The sequence below is a fragment of the Erpetoichthys calabaricus genome, chromosome 11, assembly GCF_900747795.2.
Source record: "Erpetoichthys calabaricus chromosome 11, fErpCal1.3, whole genome shotgun sequence".
NCBI classification, from domain to species: domain Eukaryota; kingdom Metazoa; phylum Chordata; class Cladistia; order Polypteriformes; family Polypteridae; genus Erpetoichthys; species Erpetoichthys calabaricus.
The window spans coordinates 14,385,226-14,405,065 of NC_041404.2; the positions used below are offsets into that span (position 1 = coordinate 14,385,226).

Here is a 19,840-nt window from a genome sequence, read left to right on the forward strand (position 1 = left end):
TGTTACGTCTATCTCTTGACTATCCTATGCAAGCAGAATACTCACTTTGTTGTTGTTACACTTAGTAGAACAGGCTACTTTATTGTGATAGTTTATTGAGGTACGTTAATTCATACTATGGCTATGGTCCGTAGAATAAGATTGAAAGTTTCTCAGACTGCATAATCTCATGCTGGACTGATTGGAAATGTATTTTTAAGTGGATGTCAAAAGTGCAATAAGTGTAGGTGTAACTGAGCCTAAGTGTTACCTCAACTTTCATTATTGAAACATCGCATGAATGTCTAACTGTGCAGACTGCAGGCTGGTGTCATTGGTAACACAGTTTCTTCACAGATCCAGATCGTTGGGGTCAGATTCCATGCTTAGTCATTCTTTGTGTCATGTCTGAGAGGGGATTAATTGGTGACTTTAAATTGGTATTATGTGGGTTTGTGCATGAGTGGGCTATAGACTGGCATTTGTCTTGCACTCACTCCTGCCTGGAGTCAAGTCCCTGCATAAAAATTAAACCAAAAAACATATAAAACCACCAACACTGAGGTAAGTAGTATTCTATCTCTCTTAAATTGAACTGTTAAAGTTCATTCATTTTTATGTAGTATACTTCAGAGTATCATGACCTGGGGGGCAGCACAGCCAGTAAAATAAAATACACAGTAACTGATCAGCTTACATACATCCCATACTTAATACACCTAAAGTGTGGCCAACGAGGAGAATAAAAAAAGTTAGGATGATTTGACGCTTATTGTGGTGCAAGAACACTGTGTCTGTGGTCACACCACTTGCGTTGAGGGTGAGAATCATTGACTGGTCTCTTAAGAAAGGAGACCTGGAAAAGTCAGCCCAGTCCATCAGTAGGGAAAGTTTTGAGGGTGACCGAGGGCCTCACTTACAGCTGCTTTTTTTATTTATGTTGTTTATGTCATCCTGCTGGACACATTTCTCCTTTTCCTGTGTCCGGACTGAGTTTTAAATTACACATGGACTGACTCCTTTGACTGTCCCTTCCTGACTTGTGCATTTTTGCTTGACATTTGCAACCATCCCAGCAATTATAATTTAAAAACAGAACTATCAGTACATGGCCTGTCCCGGAGCAATGCTTTGAATCTCACAAAAACCCCAGAGATTGTGTCAGAAATAAATAGGCTGCCTTTACTTACTTTCATGTTTCTTTCCTGTTTATGAAGCAAGTCGTGTGGATGACGGTGTGAAGCCTATCACCTGCCTCGCTGTTACACTGTAGCTATACACAGACCGCCACGCCATATGCATGAAGAGCTCTCTTTGTTTTGCTTCCCTCTTACAGGTGATGAAGATGATGATGATGATGATGAAGCTGTGGAATTTGCTTTTTCTGTTTTGTTTTCTCAACCCTGAAGCAGAAGGTCATATCAGCCTGCCGATGAATCACAGTGAGTCTCCTCCTAAACGGGCCTTTGATAGAAGAAAAGAATTGTCACAATTGTCATAATTGTTATGATTGCTATTCAGCTCCCTTTTACTACTTTTGCAGTACTTTTTTTGTGTAATTATTCCCTATGTTTTTGTGTGCTCCTGTATATTGCATTACATTAACAGAAGACTTTCTAATTACATTAACAGAAGACTTTCTAATAGATCTCATTAACAATTTATATTTAGAAATGGGAACCGTAGCCTGAGTCATGTCCACCACAGACTCAACAGCATACACTTCATTTGTAACTTAATCCTGAATAATTGGATATGTACTCTGAACTTGAGCACTTTGGGAGGCTACACACTCACCTGACAGGAAACTTGCATACATGTTTTAAATTGTATTATTCTTATTAATCATTATTGCTGCCAATGGTGTTAACAAAACTGGACTGATTAGAACAGGTTGGGGTAGACTTTATTATGTGTTTGGGGATATTAGGTGGCAACAGGGATATAAGATTATAAATGATTCTATACAAGAAAGAAAGAAAGAAAGAAAGAAAGAAAGAAAGAAAGAAAGAAAGAAAGAAAGAAAGAAAGAAAGAAAGAAAGAAATGGGGATATTAGGTGGCAACAGGGATATAAGATTATAAATGATTCTATACAAGAAAGAAAGAAAGAAAGAAAGAAAGAAAGAAAGAAAGAAAGAAAGAAAGAAATGGGGATATTAGGTGGCAACAGGGATATAAGATTATAAATTATTCTATACAAGAAAGAAAGAAAGAAAGAAAGAAAGAAAGAAAGAAAGAAAGAAAGAAAGAAAGAAAGAAAGAAATGGGGATATTAGGTGGCAACAGGGATATAAGATTATAAATTATTCTATACAAGAAAGAAAGAAAGAAAGAAAGAAAGAAAGAAAGAAAGAAAGAAAGAAAGAAAGAAAGAAATGGGGATATTAGGTGGCAACAGGGATATAAGATTATAAATTATTCTATACAAGAAAGAAAGAAAGAAAGAAAGAAAGAAAGAAAGAAAGAAAGAAAGAAAGAAAGAAAGAAATGGGGATATTAGGTGGCAACAGGGATATAAGATTATAAATTATTCTATACAAGAAAGAAAGAAAGAAAGAAAGAAAGAAAGAAAGAAAGAAAGAAAGAAAGAAAGAAAGAAAGAAGCTACAGTTCTATAAGCTGTACACACACCTAAGATAATAACACTGGATTCTAAAACTTCTCTTTAATTATTTAGAGCTCATCAGTGTGCCACCCCTTCTTTGTGATTTCAAATCCAAAATGCCTGTACCCCCTTGGGAATAATGGCACCCATGAACCTTTTGCCCGACGACACCTTTTGAAGCATCCCCTGGCTGTTTTTTTGCAGCCCATTGTCTGTGCTAGTAATAACTTTTGTCTTTTTCATGTCTTGAATTTCATTATACATCACCTGTAATTATGAAACTCTCAAAAGCAGTGAATTGGGGATTTTTGTAGACATAATGATAACATTATTATTATAATTTTGAACAATATTAATATTGTTTCTGGCATTTCTGAAGTTGCTCTTATTACTTCTTGGCTGCAGATGGAGAAAAAAGGAGAAGGCACTTTATAATAAGACAAAACAAAAATGGAGAAAACAATGAAAAGTATGATTGGCCCATATTGCCCAGGTGCTCAGTGCGACCCCCTAACAAACCCTAATGCTCATCACTTGATTCATGCACAGGCCACCCACACTGTCTACCTACATTTTATTTATAAAGTGGCTTTTATACAGTCAAACCTGCAGTCTAGTATGTAAAGAAAGGCAGCCATAAACATAAATAAGACACTTTAAAACAGAAACAAAAGTGAAAGATACCAAAGCAAACATTAGCACAGGGTAACATAACATTCCTCACCTTTTGTTTAACCCAGTCGATAAGGAAGCAGAAATTAACTGTAAATGAAATCAAAAAGAGATGGCATGTGCCTTGTTGTGAAGGCAGAGTGGACTGCAGGTGAATGGGTGCTCCAGAGGGGCAGCCGGGCTGACAAAAGCCCCTTCCCCAAAACGGTACTAACATCATTTATCCATCCATTCAGTCAATTTCTTAAGCAAATGTTTCCATTTCAGGGTCATGCAGTGCCTTAAAATTTTCAGTGCATTACAGGAACCATTCCTGGATGGGATGCCACTCCATTACAGCGCACACTCACACTCCCTCACGGTAAACCAGTCTGGAGCTGCCAGTAACACATATAATATTGGAATGAGAGTGGAGAACTCAAAGGTGCCCGACATGAACACAGGGAAAGCCTGAAAACTCTGCTCAGAGATTAAGGCATAAGTGACCAACAGTCAATGCTCTCAGCTGCATTTCAGTCTTACATGATGTTAAGACCTGAATGTCAGCTAGAAGGGAGCGGTTCATAGTTGAAAAAATAAAAGAGAGCATGCAGCCAGAATGATGTGACCCCAAATCCTGACTGGACCAAAAGACATTTATGAACTGACTTGAGTTTGCACTCCTGCATTACATCAAGAATAGTATTAAGAAATGCATGTGTGTCTGACAATTTCCTGATTTCAATAGCCTCTCTCATGTCCAGGCCCATAATCTGCTGGATGACATAGTTTTTATCCCATTCCCTACCCTGAAGACACCTTCTACGACTGGCGACTTTCATTCCAACCCACTGGTGAACTAGCGCCTCTCACTCTAATAAGCTGAAATGCTTCATCTTTGTTCACCTTCACAAATGGCTTTAGAATTTGGTTGTGTATATTTTTAAGTGGGCAGCACGGTGGCACAGTGTCTGCGTGGGTTTCCTCCCACAGTCCAAAGACATGCAGGTTAGGTGCATTGGCGATTCTAAATTGTCCCTAGTGTGTGTCTTGGTATCTGCCCGGGGTTTGTTTCCTGCCTTGCGCCCTGTGTTGGCTGGGATTGGCTCCGGCAGACCCCTGTGACCCTGTAGTTGGGATATAGCGGGTTGGATAATGGATGGATGGATATTTTTAAGTAATGATCACTGCTGCTTTGCAACTTCTGAGGCTTGAATTCCAATCCCAGCTAGTTCACAGTCTGTATGTCCTCCCTGTGTCTCTTCTGCAAGTGCGCCAGTTTTGTCCCAAATCCCAAAGTCCTGCACCTTAGACTAACTGGGTCTGTGAGCTGGCCGTGTATGTGTGAGTGTGCCTTGCAATGACATAAAGTGCCTTCTATTCTGTGTTGCTCTTCATACTGGCCAGGCAGGCTCTGTGACCCTGGAATTGACTAAGCAGGTTCAAAAAATAGATGAACAAAAAAAAAAATGGAAGGATTTTTAAAGATATGTCTGTAACATCCTCAATGAGGAGCATACACAGAATACAGATGATACTTTAGTTTTAACCTCAGTGTCAACTGATTTCTTAACCAAAAGAAAGAAAGAAAGAAAGAAAGAAAGAAAGAAAGAAAGAAAGAAAGAAAGAAAGAAAGAAAGAAAGAAAGAAAGAAAGAAAGAAAGAAAGAAAGAAAGAAAACATTTAAAGCGGGAAGATCAATTGTAGGAAGGAAAGGTGAAGATTTCTGACTGCTAATGAATAGGACAGATGGCCGCCTCTGACTACATTTCTTACAATACTTACACACACACTGAAATTCTTCATCTGGGCAAAACAAATGTCAGAGTAAATGAGGAGTTCAATGGGAAATATGAATTGGGGGCTAAGAACAAGGAGATCTGAGAACTCCTGTTAGCAATCAGCTAGAACAGCATCTGTGAAGCTGCATATTATGGCAGAAGTTTTGTGCCCACTAATAAAGCTACTGAAGGTATGACAGTTCATTGTAAAATTTGAATGAGATAACACTCACAAATGCGCTTATAGTTTGGGGAAAGTCTATCCTGGCCTCATCAAGCTACTCTGAGTGAGGTACCATGCACAGTCCTACACTGGGCCAGTTCAGAGTCACCAGTTAACTTGAGATATACACACTGGTATGTGAGAGGAAGACTGGAGTACATGGAGGAAAGCCAACTGAGACACTGGGAGAACAGGCAGTATGTGCAAAGACAATGACTGGGTGTGGGATTCAAGCCTAGGACATCTGATTTGGGATTCAGCAGCACTAACCACTGAGCCATCATGCCTTCCTGAATAATGGTCTAAAGCCAAAAGTGATGAAAGAAATGGCAGTGTAGATTACTGAAAGAAATGTTGATTCTTGTGTTTTTCCATATTAACTGATAGGCACTTGACGTCTGGGACAATCTGTCCAGTGACATTCATTATGCCAATAAGCAAATGACTGACTAGGACAGAATGGGCTTCCAAGGTTTGATTATTCGTTCATTCTGTTTATATTCTGACATGCCACCCTGATGCCCAGTACTGCCTTCACATCAAATACCCACAAAGACAATACCATTAACAAAAATTACATTGAAACATTACCTTGAAAGTACTTCATAGTGGAAATGGTGACGTCTGCAGGATAAGACAATGAGAAAAACAGTTGAAGTTGATCATTCCTGGAATCTCCATGCTGTTTGAGCTGTCCACTGGTACAGCTGCAGTGCCATTATGAAGATTAATCATTTAATTGGGCACTTGGCCAGAAGGGCACAGATGGTGAATGCAGCACTCCAGTCAGCTAGGGATCCCTACAATAACAGGGAGAACCATAAAAATTAATAGATGGATGGAGATATGGATGGACTATTCCATATATGCACCTTTAATCCATCTATCCTTTAATTTTTTTAAACAAACTTTCTTACGCCTCTTGTAAGGGAAAATTAAATGGCATAACATTTGGTGCCAAAAACTTAAAAGCAAAACAGCATATTGAGGTGGGCAGAAGCTAAAGATACCCCTTATACAGTCCCTAACGTCGTCTTTCTTTCCTTTCAGCTGTTGTGGTAGAACTGGATTCAATGAGCAGCAAAGTTACCAACGTCTCGCTACACTGCGGGGAGGCCTTCAAGGATCTCGAGGTCTACTGGGAGAAGAAGAATCTGCGGCGAGGCACGGGAGTCCAGCTGAACATCAAGGTGGAGGACTTTCTGCATGGGGGCAACTACACCTGCCACCGCAAGGATAACAAAGAGGTACTCAACTACACCATGGTTCTGGTCCACAAGACGAGAGACAGCCAAGGAGACTACCCGAAAACAATCCTGCAGAAGCTTTCTGGTAGGTAAAGCCTTAGCAGACCCAGGTGAAAGCGGGGGACTTCACGTCCGAGTGTTCCTCGTCATGCTTAGCGTACTCCTGTCACGGCGACAATTCTTCTTTCGTTTTTCTTTCTTTTGTTTGTTTTTTTGTTTATTATAACAGCTCATGCACTTTGTCCAGACCGTCTTTGCTTTTTGCACAGTGCCGTGCATAACGAACTGCGTCCCAAACCGCGTTATAGAAACTGTACAGTACAAGTTTCAGAGGTTAACGGAGTTGCGCAATGAGCAGAAAGTAACACCTAAACCTGCAACCTTGTGGTATCGAGTAAAAAAATACCTTTGGTTACTTTTTTAAAAACAGAGCAATATTTATTCTGTTGTATAATCTTCTGTCTTTCATTGAACGGCGCTTTAAAATAACGGTACTGCTCATTAACTGCGGTGGCCTGGCGCCCTGCCCGGGGTTTGTTCCTGCCTTGCGCCCTGCGTTGCCTGGGATTGGCTACAGCAGACCCCCGTGACCGTATGTTAGGCTATAGCTGGTTGGATAATGGAAGGATGGATATTGCTTATTAAACGTTATGGGCATACCTGTCTTATCTATCAAATTTATTTTCGGCTTACGGTTGCTCACTCTAATTTTGCCATGAATGTGTAATGTTTGGGGGGATTGGAATGTACGAGTGTTAGCGAACCCTCCGATGTTTGGCGCTTTGCGCTGGCGCGTTGCCTGCCTTGTGGTGCTTTTCAGATCGTCTCGACTCCTCTAGCGACTAAATAATGAAAATCAGAAAAGACTAACGTAATGTAATGATGGGGTACTCCTACAATGTTTAAATGTCGAAGGCTTATAGAATAGTCTATCAGTTTTTCAAACTGTTAGTTTTCGTGCCGACTCAAATATAATCACTCCAATGTAATATACAGTATGTGCATACAGTTATAAAATACCTACACTTTTAGCAGTACTGACAATGAGTGTACATTTTTGTATGTAATTCTTCAACTTTTTTTTTGCATTCAACCTTAAAAATAGAAATGTTTTTAAGAGAAAACACTGACTTCGTAGCACAGTTATTACTAGCGCTGCTAAAACCTCACACTGGTTCTACTCCATCTGAACTAGTGAGGTGCTGAGGTGTCACCCATTGCATGGCTGCACTCGGGCCTAATCTGGATCGTGAGCTGGTTTGTCGTGTGGTGGGTGCGGCAATGCGCAGCTGTATTAGCGCGTGCGCCTAACTAGCTATGACTCTCAGTGTGAATGATGTGTCCTGTGACTGATCGGCGGCCGACCCTGGCGCGATTCTCTTGACCTTGTAAAAAACGGACACCAAATCTATATATTTTTATTATTTGGTATTACCCAAGGCGACTTACAACATACGAAATACAATTAATTACATTTGTTTTTCCATTTGGATCACATGATGGTGAAGTGACTTTAGTGTCAGTCGCGGGTCTTGAATCCATAACCTCGGAATGTGAAGTCCAAAGCTTAAATTACTCCACTATACGTATATTTTAGTTAAAATATTTATTGTCTCGTGTGTGAAAATGTTTTCAGTAACCACGAACTTTATGTCTAATAATTTATTTTTTTATAGGTTAATCATTATCTTTCATAAATAAATGTTGAGAACAGTCAAATGAAATAATTTCAGCTAAAGGTTTTATGTATTTTACAATCACGGACATTATGTATATTTTTGTTTGCTTTTAGAGAAAAGTTACATTAAATGTGAATCCAACAGCCACTGTGGAAAATTTGAGTGCTCCTGGAATTTTGATGTCAATTCACGAGGTGTCGAACTCCTAGCCAGTGCCCACCGGTCATCTGGGTAAGAATTATTTGTACTTCGCACGCTTGTTTTGAGCCAATACTCGTTGTGTAAATTACAAATATCGGAGGATCTCCTTCCTGTACAAATGGAAAAAGTGTGACTTAGCGTGAATAGAATGGAGCGATTACTTCATGTATGTAATAAACAACAACATGTGCGTCAAATATTTAAAATACTAAAATGTGGGTTTCGATGTAAATGTTTTAAATCTAAATATTCTCGATTGTAACAGAAATTTGTCATTTCTAACCTTTTGAGTTAGAGTGCTAGATCACAAGTAAACGATTTAAAAAAAAAATAACATCATATTCTTAATCTGGTCTTAAAATAGTCAAAAACGATCCCCCACATAGTTATGTTTGAAATGTGTCATTTATAACTTTATGGGAGTGGCTCTTAGTGGGATAGGACCACTGGTATAGAATCAAATGTCAAACGTGATCATATTTGTGATCAGCAACCTCAAAATAGCACGAAAAACGGCATTCAAGATGCCTATATTACTTTTATGCTTATATAATGATTTATCAAATGTGGAGATTTTCTGGTACCGGTGAATCGGGAGGCGCCAGATAAAAAAATAACTGAAGCCATTTTAAAGCGTCTACAAGTAATTCTTAGGAACACAATATACAGTTGTGAAGTTTCATTAAACGAATACGAAAACGTAACGAATTACTCTCTCTGAGCACAATGGCAGTTGTCCTTTTAATCACATGCCTCAGCTCTGCACGTCATTTTCCCTTTGGTGCCTTCATAATGGCCTTCAGACATTGCAGGCATTGCTTTCTGCTCCTTACTGGATGATGACACGCTTGAATGTTTTAGGTCTTCAATGGATGGCAGCATCCAGTGCACTATCAGCACAAAAGAGAAGAACAAAGCCATATGTGAAGAAGTGCGTTTTTGCCCTTACCGAGAAGAGTCGGACCAGGTCACATTTGTGCTGCACATCATCCACGGCACACAGCTAGAAGAGTATGTTGAAAAATTCTTCTTGTCAGACATCGGTAAGTCATTCACAAGAGTGCTATTTTCAGATGTAACTTGTTACTGTATTGGCCAGGTATGAGAGGGGGTCAGCACGAGTGCCCACCCTGCCTGGAATGAATTCATTAGTGGAGCTCAGTGCAGCCAGGTTATGCTGATCTGGATAATAATAATAATAATAATAATAATAATAATAATAATAATAATAATAATAATAATAATAATAATAATAATAATAATAATAATAATAATACTTTTTCACATTATAGAGTGCGGGCGGCACGGTGGCGCAGTGGGTAGCGCTGCTGCCTCGCAGTTGGGAGATCTGGGGACCTGGGTTCGATTCCCGGGTTCTCCCTGCGTGGAGTTTGCATGTTCTCCCCGTGTCTGCGTGGGTTTCCTCCGGGCGCTCCGGTTTCCTCCCACATTCCAAAGACATGCAGGTTAGGTGGATTGGTGATTCTCAATTGGCCATAGTGTGTGCTTGGTGTGTGGGTGTGTTTGTGTGTGTCCTGCGGTGGGTTGGCACCCTGCCCAGGATTGTTTCCTGCCTTGTGCCCTGTGTTGGCTGAGATTGGCTCCAGCAGACCCCCGTGACCCTGTGTTCGGATTCAGTGGGTTGGAAAATGGATGGATGGATGGATTATAGAGTGCTTTACTCACTATTCAAAGGACTTTAGTGAGTGGTGAGCCACTTCAACCACCAACTAATGTGTAGCATCCACTTGATGATACATTTTCTATAATGGACGGATAGGAATCCAGCAATGATTTCACATGATATATTCCTGACTACTGGTGGCTTTGTGTTTCCTTTGCAATATGTCACTGTAATCATCATGCGGAAATCACAGTATTGCATTTTAATTTTGGTGGTCATCACCAAACTCTTCACTCTTAAGTTACAACAAGAAGGAGCATCCTGTTGACCAGGCAGTTTAAGTTTCGTCATCGCTGCCTGATCTGGTACTGACATGCACATAAAGTGTTTTCCTTTTTTTGTCGTACCGCTCTACCGTATTAGGAGTGCTCCTAAATCAGATATCTGTAAAAGAAAGTGAGGGTTTTATCTATATTTTGAGGCTAAATACACATCTCTATGACGAATTAAACACTATTTAGGAAGAATATATGGTAAACATCTGACTAGAGTATGTTGACTTATTTTTGGAGGTAGAAAACAACTCCATACTTACTATGTTATTCCAAAGTTCTTCATAACAGTCAAGGAGGAGGTGAAGAGCATCAGGAGCAGTAAAGGGAAATTCAGATATTCAGACAGTGAAATGGCAAATGCTCAAAACTTGTATTTATCTGAAGGGTCCACATATGAGGAAGTGGATCACCTCCCAGCATTCACAGAGACTACTAAAGAGGTACATAGACGTTGAAACAGAGTAGAGGGAGAAGTGCTGCTCAGATTAAATAGGCTTAAATTGAACAAATCACAGAACCATATCCTCAAGTGCCTAAGGAGGTTAGATAGTTCATATTGTATATTCACCTTTGATGTCCACCCATCCATCTATTATCCAACCCGCTATATCCTAACTACAGGGTAACAAGGGTCTGTTGGAGCCAATCCCAGCCAACACAGGGCGCAAGGCAGGAAACAAACCCCGGGCAGGGCGCCAGCCCACCGCAGGGCACACACCCACACACTAGGAACGATTTAAGCAAAAGGATATTAAGAGGTCTGCGGTGGGTTGGCACCCTGCCCAGGATTGGTTCCTGCCTTGTGCCCTGTGTTGGCTGGGATTGGCTCCAGCAGACCCCCGTGACCCTGTGTTCGGATTCAGCGGGTTGGAAAATTGATGGATGGATGGATGGATGGATATTAAGAGGTGACATGATTGAAGTGTTTAAAATTATGATGGGGATTAGTACAGTGGATTGAGATTGTTGCCTTAAAATGAGTTCAATAAGAACATGAGGCACATATGGAAACTTGTTAAGGGTAAATTTTGCACAAACATTAAAAAGTTTTCACACAGAGAACCACAGACATATAGGAAAGTAGGACTCGAGAGACACTCAAAACTTGACTTGATGTTGGGTTGGAGGAAGTAAGTGGACACGACTGGCAAGCTCTGTTGGGCTCAATGGCCGGTTCTCTTCAGAAGTTTTTCTAATGTTAAATTATTTTTACTTGTTTGCTGCTAGATAAATGCCACAAAATGCCATTAGAAAGACAAAGATGGGTAACACACCGTCAGTCATGCTTAGCAAGTGTGGCAGGTTAAGATGCTGAGAAGAAAGCAAACAAAGTACAGTAAGAGTCTGGATGAATTGCCATAAATTGCCAGCCTTCATTTGCAGGAGATTTGACTCCCGTGACACTGACTGAGCATCACACTGTCATTTTATTTCGGGGAATTCCTATTTTTATGGTAGTGTTTTCAGTAGGTTACAGTTATGCAGTTACACAAAGCAGGCCCAGTTCGATTGCTATCTTATTTATGAGTTTAAAATCACTTTGTTTTATTCTACTTCAATGATATTTCTGACAAGGTCACGGACTCTGTTATTCCCATGAAAGTTTTGTTATAAGAGATCAAACTAACAATTGCTTTGAAAAGCTGGAGTGCTGAGTGATGCCGGAGAAGTGAAAGTTGTACAGAGTGTAGCTGAGTGGTTTATTTTGCCACTCGTTTAGCCTTCCATTAAAGTGCACAATTGTGCACTCTGCTCACGTCAGTTTTCCTCACTTCAACACAGTATTCATGAGTTAAGAGTAATTTGGTGCCTCTGGTTTGAAAAACCTAACAATTTATATAAGCTGTTTAATGTCAGTCAGTCATCGTCCAACCCGCTATATCCTAACTACAGGGTCGCGGGGGTCTGCTGGAGCCAATCCCAGCCAACACAGGGCGCAAGGCAGGAAACAAACCCTGGGCAGAGCACACAAACACCAAGCAAACACACTAGGGACAACTTAGGATCGCCAATGCACCTACCCTGCATGTCTTTGGACTGTGGGAGGAAACCCACGCAGATACGGGAAGAACATGCAAATTCCACGCAGGGAGGACCCGGGAAGCGAACCCTGGTCTCCTTACTGTGAGGCAGCAGTGCTACCACTGCACCACCTGCTGTTTAATGTAATATTTTAAAATAAAAATTACTTTGAAAAATATGGGAACAACATGCCCCATCCCACACATTGTGACAGCCAGCATAGCAATGTGCCTGGTTCTCAGTGTGTTTGATTTACATTTACATTTTACATCATTTAGCAGACGCTCTTATCCAGAGCGACTTACAACAGTGCTTAGTAGTCTACGACTGTTCTTCAGTCTTTAAGTCTTGATAGTTCATTACTTTTTGCTGAATAAAACTGTAAGGATAAACTGGATTCTTTTCTACATCTAGGATAAAAAGAGTTTCATTAATATTTTTTTGAGACATGCACGGACAAATCTAAAAATGTGCGACAGCCGTACCGGTGTCGCTATTCTGCTGCAGCCCCCTTGAGTTTCACACACCGCACTGGTTGTTCTTCTTCCCTCACAGTCTTATGCTGTCCTCTAGTGGCAGGAGCCGCTCATCCTCATAATGGACTCCATGACTTCCTTGTCGACTACAGCACAGCTCCTACAGTCTGCTACCTCCTTTTTTGTTTGTAACATACAAAAGATGAGAGACCAACATTTGGAACTCACCTAACATTTATGATTGAATCATGCATCAGCTTTTTAATAAAAGCCCCAGGCATACACTTAACCTGTTTGTCATAAAAACAAAATCTGAAATAGGAACACAAATATCACACTTTACTTTCCTCACGAGCTGGAGGGCAGTGGTAAGCAGTGTGCCTTCCCAGTGAAAAAAATCAGTAAAAATAAAGTTTTAGTCAGGGGGGAACTTAACCAATTAGGCAAGTGTCTAGGGCCCCAAAGTAGCTCAGCGCCCCATGATAAAATGCATTTATTATTATTACTTTTTTAAAATTTCAAATATATTAAACTTGCGGTTTTAGCTGTTATTTTTAATGGACTTCTGATAACATGGGGCTCCCCCACTCAGTCCAGACTACAAAGGACTATTCCATGTTACTGCCACGCTACTGCGCAGTTGGACGTGAAGCCTGAAAGAGTCCATTTACAGCATGGACACAAAAAGAGGCTTATAGTGTAGCGGGGTCAATTAGTACCAGTATGACTAGAAAATGAAACAAAGTTACCCAAGTGGAGCCGAAAAATAAAAACAAGAAAGAAGGCAAACAAAAAAGGAATTTCTTTTTTCTTGAAGTAACCTGCAGATTGATACTAGATGTTTTTAGAGGGCCTTTTTAAAATGTTGCAACAAATGCAATAGCCAAAGAGAAAAGAAAGCAACTGGATAATGTGCTGCCCCTGTGAGCGTATCAAACACCCACCAGCACCGTGTCATGCGCTCCTCATGGTAATGATGAACACTATGCCTCATACAGTCGGGGCTGGGCAAAGCATGACCTGTGGCACGGGAGCAAGCAGCCCGCGTGTCTTAATATTCCATACCTCCTGAGGTGCTTTTTACAAAATGTTGCTGCAGTTTGCTGGTGTAAGCATAGCAAGTTGCCAAACAGTGTTATTCAAAGAAGCCATGCTTTTACCACAGGAACAGGGATAGCCTGCAGAGGGATAAATGTCGATGTTTTTATCTGGTTGCTTGCTGTTGTCTTACATGCTCATTTTTAAAGAGTAGGAGTTTACGCAGGGAGGTTTTATAAATGATGCGCCCTTACAGCAGAAGTTCGGGTGTAACTGTAGCTCTGTGCAGAAATCAGCATAAAGAGCACAGTTTTACAAATGTACAGGTAAATGTGGGCAGGTTAAAAGCAGAATTATAGAAATGGATTATTCCTGCTGCGGTGGGTTGGCACCCTGCCCGGGATTGGTTCCCTGCCTTGTGCCCTGTGTTGGCTGGGATTGGCTCCAGCAGACCCCCGTGACCCTGTGTTCGGATTCAGCGGGTTGGAAAATGGATGGATGGATGGATGGATTATTCCTGCATTTGCTAGCCACGCGGCTCAGACTGCCATTCTTTGTCATGAATTTCAATTTTGATTTCAGGAAATTAAGGGCTACGAGACAATTTTTTTCAGTCTCCTTTTACTGTTAATATGGACAATGTGTCAAAACATTTTGCAGCTTCAACTCCTTGGCAACAGGGCAAATTCAAAATCAGCTTACCAAAGTTTCTTTTAATGATTTCTACAAACTGCACATTGCTTAGAAACCCACAACAAGGCATACTGGCATGGCATCATTACGAGGCATCAATTTCAATTATGTGCAGGTTTTTTAAAATGGAATTACTAAAAGCATGTATAGAAGCATACTAACAGATACCCATCTTTGCAATAAATGGTTGTGACATCCAGCATTTCATTTAATAGTCACCATTTGAAAGGAAGCAGCTTCATGTCCATGACCAGAACAATGGCATAGAACTTCTGTTAATGATTAGTGTTTGAGCAATACCCATAATAGCTTTTAATAAAAAGTTTTAAAATTGAAACCATTTTTTAGAACAACTATTTTTAAAGATAATGTTTGAAATTCACACATGTGGTAGTTTGCCTGGGTTTGTTAGACACACCTAGATTTTATATGGACCACAGCACGAGTCATTATTAACAAATTGTCCCACTTCCAGAAATGTTTATCCACCCCAGCTTTACACTAATAAGTATAGAAAAGTGTGATCAATGGGGTTTATGAGGACCCCATTCCTATTTTGCCTTAGGCCCCAAAATCATTAAATCTGGTTTTAGTTTATTGTAGCGTTTAGTTACCCTCCGTACACATCAAAATGCCCATCCCAGAATGATACCCCATTAAACGCCACTGTAGAGAGTGTTCATGTACGCTCTGTTAATGCTGTTTTATGAGCGTGTACAATCTTTTTCAAGTCCACACTGATTGGCTGCTAAGCCTGACCAGCTTTTAAAGTCTTCTGTAAATCATTTTCAGTTATCTCTGTCCGTCTGTCATCCATTCATCCACAAATCTTCAGAATACACACAATCCAGATTCAGGCCAGAGCTTGTCAGGTGAGAGCAGGTATCAGCTGTGGACGAGATAACAGGCCATCATCATCACGCATACTGGAGTAATTTACAGGTGCTAGTCAACATGTCCTCAGAATTTAGAAGGAAAACCTAAACAACAGCAAGCAGGCAGGCAGGCAGGCAGGCAGGCAGGCAGGCAGGCAGGCAGGCAGGCAGACAGACAGACAGACAGACAGACAGACAGACAGACAGACAGACAGATAGATAGATAGATAGATAGATAGATAGATAGATAGATAGATAGATAGATAGATAGATATGTTCTTCCTTTTATCTTGGTAAAAGAACATAATAAAAAACACAACATGGAAACTAGGCTTATTCTGTTTGCACAATATTTTCATCTTACTCTGAAAGAACAACTTGTGACCCTTGTGTTCTTGCCCATACTTAGTAAAGCCAGATAAGCCTCAAGACATCGAGAAAAAGAATGCCAGCACTGTCGTGTGGAAATATCCCAGTACCTGGAACCATTCCTCTACCTTCTTCCCTCTGTACTTTGAAGCCAAAGCCATCAAAGGAGGAAAAAACTGTGATGATGAAAACGGGCAAAAGAGAAGGAAGGTCAGTGAGCTGTCATCTATCTATCTATCTATCTATCTATCTATCTATCTATCTATCTATCTATCTATCTATCTATCTATCTATCTATCTATCTATCTATCTATCTATCTATCTATCTATCTATCTATCTATCTATCTATCTATCTATCTATCTCATAGTTTAATTTCTTTAACATCTTAACATATCCATTATTCATTTAGTTAATGAAATGTTATGCAGTAGTAAAGTAACAAATTGAATGATTTCTTCAAATTGTTAACACAAACCATGATGATGTATGCCAATGTTTTCTTTGCAAAGAAACTATACTAATAATTATAATAATCAGCAATAACTGCTTCCGCCTAAGACCAGAATCCTCGTGTGGTGACGGTTTGTGTGAGGTTGGTTTGTTCTCCCACTGTTTGCATTACTCTTCCTCCCACATCATAAACACATAGGACCTCTAAATGCTCCAAAGTGGCCATAGACATAACTGTGCTCTGGGGTGGACCGCCACTCCATCCATGTTCGTTATTGCCTTGAACCTGATGTGACAGAAGTAGGCTCCTGGACCTGTAAGGCCGAACTTCACAGCGTTATTACTGTGACATGTACAGAGAACAGTGACATTCTTACTTGCATGTGCTAATTAACATGCAAAACATTGACTCCATGATCAGTGAGTACAACTAACTTGAAACGTCTGTGTTTCTTATCTGAAATAACTAGCTTACGTTGAAGTTAGAATTAGAATGTGAAGTTAAAGTGAAAGTATTCTCCTCATTAGATTTTTCCACATTTATTGTTACAGCATGGACATATAATATTTATGACTTCTGTTGGGGTTTATTTTGATAATTTGTTGGGAGTCTGAAAACATATTTGAGGCTTTGCATTATCTTCATGTAGCTTAAAACCTGGAAATGTGAACTTAATGGATGGTATGAAACTAAAAACCTTAAAGCAGCTGGGACAGCTCAGTGCTTGTTTTGTTTTTTTGTTTTTTTTTTAATAATATTAGTTTATATTTATGAACCATGAGGAAACTGAAATTATTAAATTATTTCCTTGACTGCTTCACAGGAGAGCTCAACTAGTGTCTTCACTGAAGATCTTCATTTCAGCAGCAGATGTTCAAAGTGTACTGTCTGCATTCGGGCCAAGGACAGGTTCCACAACTCTTCATGGAGTGAGTGGAGTTCAGTGAACATGTAGGTATCCTTCAGCCTCAGTGCGCCCTACATGTTGGAAAGTGTTCTCAATAATTCATTTGCTCTGCACTGCCTGCTGCCCACCTGTCCATCCACCTGTTTGCCAGCACTGCCTTCCCAGTTCTCTAAGTGTTGGCTGCTCACATTCAGTACCCATATCTCTTTACACTGCCCATGCACCAAACCCCAAGCACATGCAAGGGAAACAACAGGAAACCATAACAAGTCTACCAGCCTAAACCTGCTATTGAACATCTCATCTGGAGAGTTATGGCCTCACAATGAAAAGTTTTAGCTCCCCTTGAATTCCAAACAATCGCACACTACACAGAGTCATTAAGTGACTGGCTATGTAGGTGGGCCAAGCTGTACCATCATCTGTAGAGGCAGGGACCTGCCACCCTGACCCTCTGCAACAAGACTGGTTGAAGACCTCCCTCTTAATGGCTCAGAGTCTCAAACTGAGTCCATTTAGTTTTGCTGCTATGCCACCACCACCCCTTAGTGACCTGGTCCACTCTGTGTCACCAGACAGCTGCCTGGTTTTCTCAGATAGTCTTTGCTGGCATTTCCATTTGTCGAATGTACAAAGTGCAGTCAGAGGCTATTTGTTCATGAAAGAATAATTTTGGAAAATGAACTCAACACAAGAAAATGTAAGCAAGATGATGAACAGAGCGCACTGCATCAGAGTATTAGTGTCTATACACATGAATCCATTTTCAGTATTTGAGGCTTCAAAAGTATCCCACAGTGTCAGACAAAAGGCACCAGTAACCTTTGTAGCATTCCCACCTCAGGAACTCGGCTCATTTGTAGGTCCTGTTACTTTTTTTAGTTCCTACTTCAGGGTTTGAAACTTTTCATTCAACCAGGAACTATTGTGGGTGTGGCTTGAGAGATGAATTGTGCTGATTGGTTGACCACAAGCACTGGTGTCATCTTACAAATCTGTGAGTAGTTTGGACTTTAGAGAGTTATGGGTGAAGATGGACCATTCTTCATAGCTGCCACCCTGGTATGCCACATCATGAACCTCATCGCAGCAATAAGCTACCCTGTGACATCCAGAGTATAATGAAGCAATAAGGGGGGGGGGAGAGTCCACCATGAATTTCAGATCACTTCACACCACATCACTCTTCTTTGCAAGTCACATATTTTACATAAACTTACCGTTCTTGTGGTGTGATGGGAATGCAATACACGGAAGTAGCCAGCGACCACAAGTGGTCCAGGGCCTACATTGTACAGCACATACTATTTTTTGGTTCCTGAAAACAAAGTACCTGCAGTGGAGAAGCACCTAAACACTTGCCTTGAAAATAGAGAGCTCACACATCAGGACCATCCTGACTGGAACAGTCCATGTTCTGCATCATAGGAAGGACACAGGAACTCCAGCCAGAAGAATTTGGGCCTCTCACCCAAGTGCCTTGGTGCCATCTTAGTGCTAGTAAATTTGTTTCATTATTACAAGAGACAGAAGCGTAGATTGAAGACTCTCCCAACCTCTTGAGTTTTGCCGTCCGTGGAGATTCATCCCACACCCCATGCTGATTGCAACTTCAATCTTGCACCCAGTTACTACCAACTATGTAGGCATTTTTAAGTTTTTCCCCCACTGGAAAATTTCTTTGGAAGGAAAAGTTTACTGGTAGTATTTATTTTGTTTTCCTTCTTAGCTCCAAAAAAACAAGAATCAAGAAATCGAGAACAGCCTCCTCAGTGATTGCTTGAAGACATAAACAAATGTGTTAAAATGTTGTCATTCACGGAGAGCAGCCCCCTGCCCCACATGGCCCTGATATGAGCTAACGTCAAACTAACAAAGAAAGAGGGAGACTCCATGTTCAAGTGGCCTTCACTGCAGCGAGTACTGGAATAAGCTGCCCAGTAGAACATGTTTCTACTTTTTGCTTGTCTTCTTTTGCACTTTGCATTTTAAATTATTTAACTGGAAGCTGCTAAAGGAATATTCATTTGTATTTATTGAAGTATGTGTATTTATTACTTTTCAAATAAACTGATCCATTCTTAACTCACCCTTTGTATTTTGTTCTAATTGAATTTCTTGTGTCTGCTCTTCACATAAACTTCATAAACTTTCTCTCTGGAGACCATCTCCCCAGACTAGCAGCACCCAGCATAGCATGGCATTCTTGTTAGGGTCTTGATTGGGGTCCTGGTCTGTGGCGCTCTTGGTTAGGATTGGACTCAGCATCAAAAAGTCAGAGTTAGGACCTACTTGACGTCTCAGTTAGATGGAGGTCAACAACGGGGGAGTCCTTTAGTTTGAGTATCTCAACTCCGTGTCTCACCCCAAAAACAAACTGATAGGAGTCTTCATGGGGTTAATAGAGAAAAGGGCAACACTATCATGCATGGAGAGGACGAGAAAGTCAGCCAAGTACCCCTGCAGCTCTCTGTCCCTCCAGGCAAGAAAAAAAGGAGACCTTCACAAACTCACAGGTAGATTGAGATCTCCTGTGCACCATCAATGTGTAACAGAGCAACTGATTGGGGACTGGGGTGCACACTGCATGGTGGGTAAATATGGCTCCAATCACAGAGGCTCCCTTTCTTTAATTAAACTTCAACACACCCTCTTGAAATTACAGTAATGTGTCCAAGAG

At 40.7% G+C, this 19,840-nt stretch overlaps 1 protein-coding gene across 1 annotated transcript; it reads left to right on the forward strand.

The window, feature by feature from the left end:
- The first annotated feature begins 1,191 nt into the window (after positions 1-1,191).
- On the forward strand, positions 1,192-17,969 carry il12ba (interleukin 12Ba). The gene is made up of 6 exons (XM_028812523.2): positions 1,192-1,421; positions 6,292-6,573; positions 8,281-8,398; positions 9,230-9,411; positions 15,841-16,010; positions 17,077-17,969. Exons 1-6 carry the CDS (start codon positions 1,280-1,282, stop codon positions 17,206-17,208), a joined length of 1,026 nt encoding a protein of 341 aa, XP_028668356.2. The 5' UTR covers positions 1,192-1,279; the 3' UTR covers positions 17,209-17,969.
- Positions 17,970-19,840: the final 1,871 nt, after the last annotated feature.

Bases quoted from the DNA above. Each gene is read 5' to 3' on its own strand.
- il12ba (XM_028812523.2), top strand. From the start codon at position 1,280: ATGAAGAGCTCTCTTTGTTTTGCTTCCCTCTTACAGGTGATGAAGATG. The intron at 9,412-15,840 runs GTAAGTCATTCA...GCCCATACTTAG, and splicing joins ATTCTTCTTGTCAGACATCG to TAAAGCCAGATAAGCCTCAA. The intron at 16,011-17,076 runs GTCAGTGAGCTG...ACTGCTTCACAG, and splicing joins ACGGGCAAAAGAGAAGGAAG to GAGAGCTCAACTAGTGTCTT.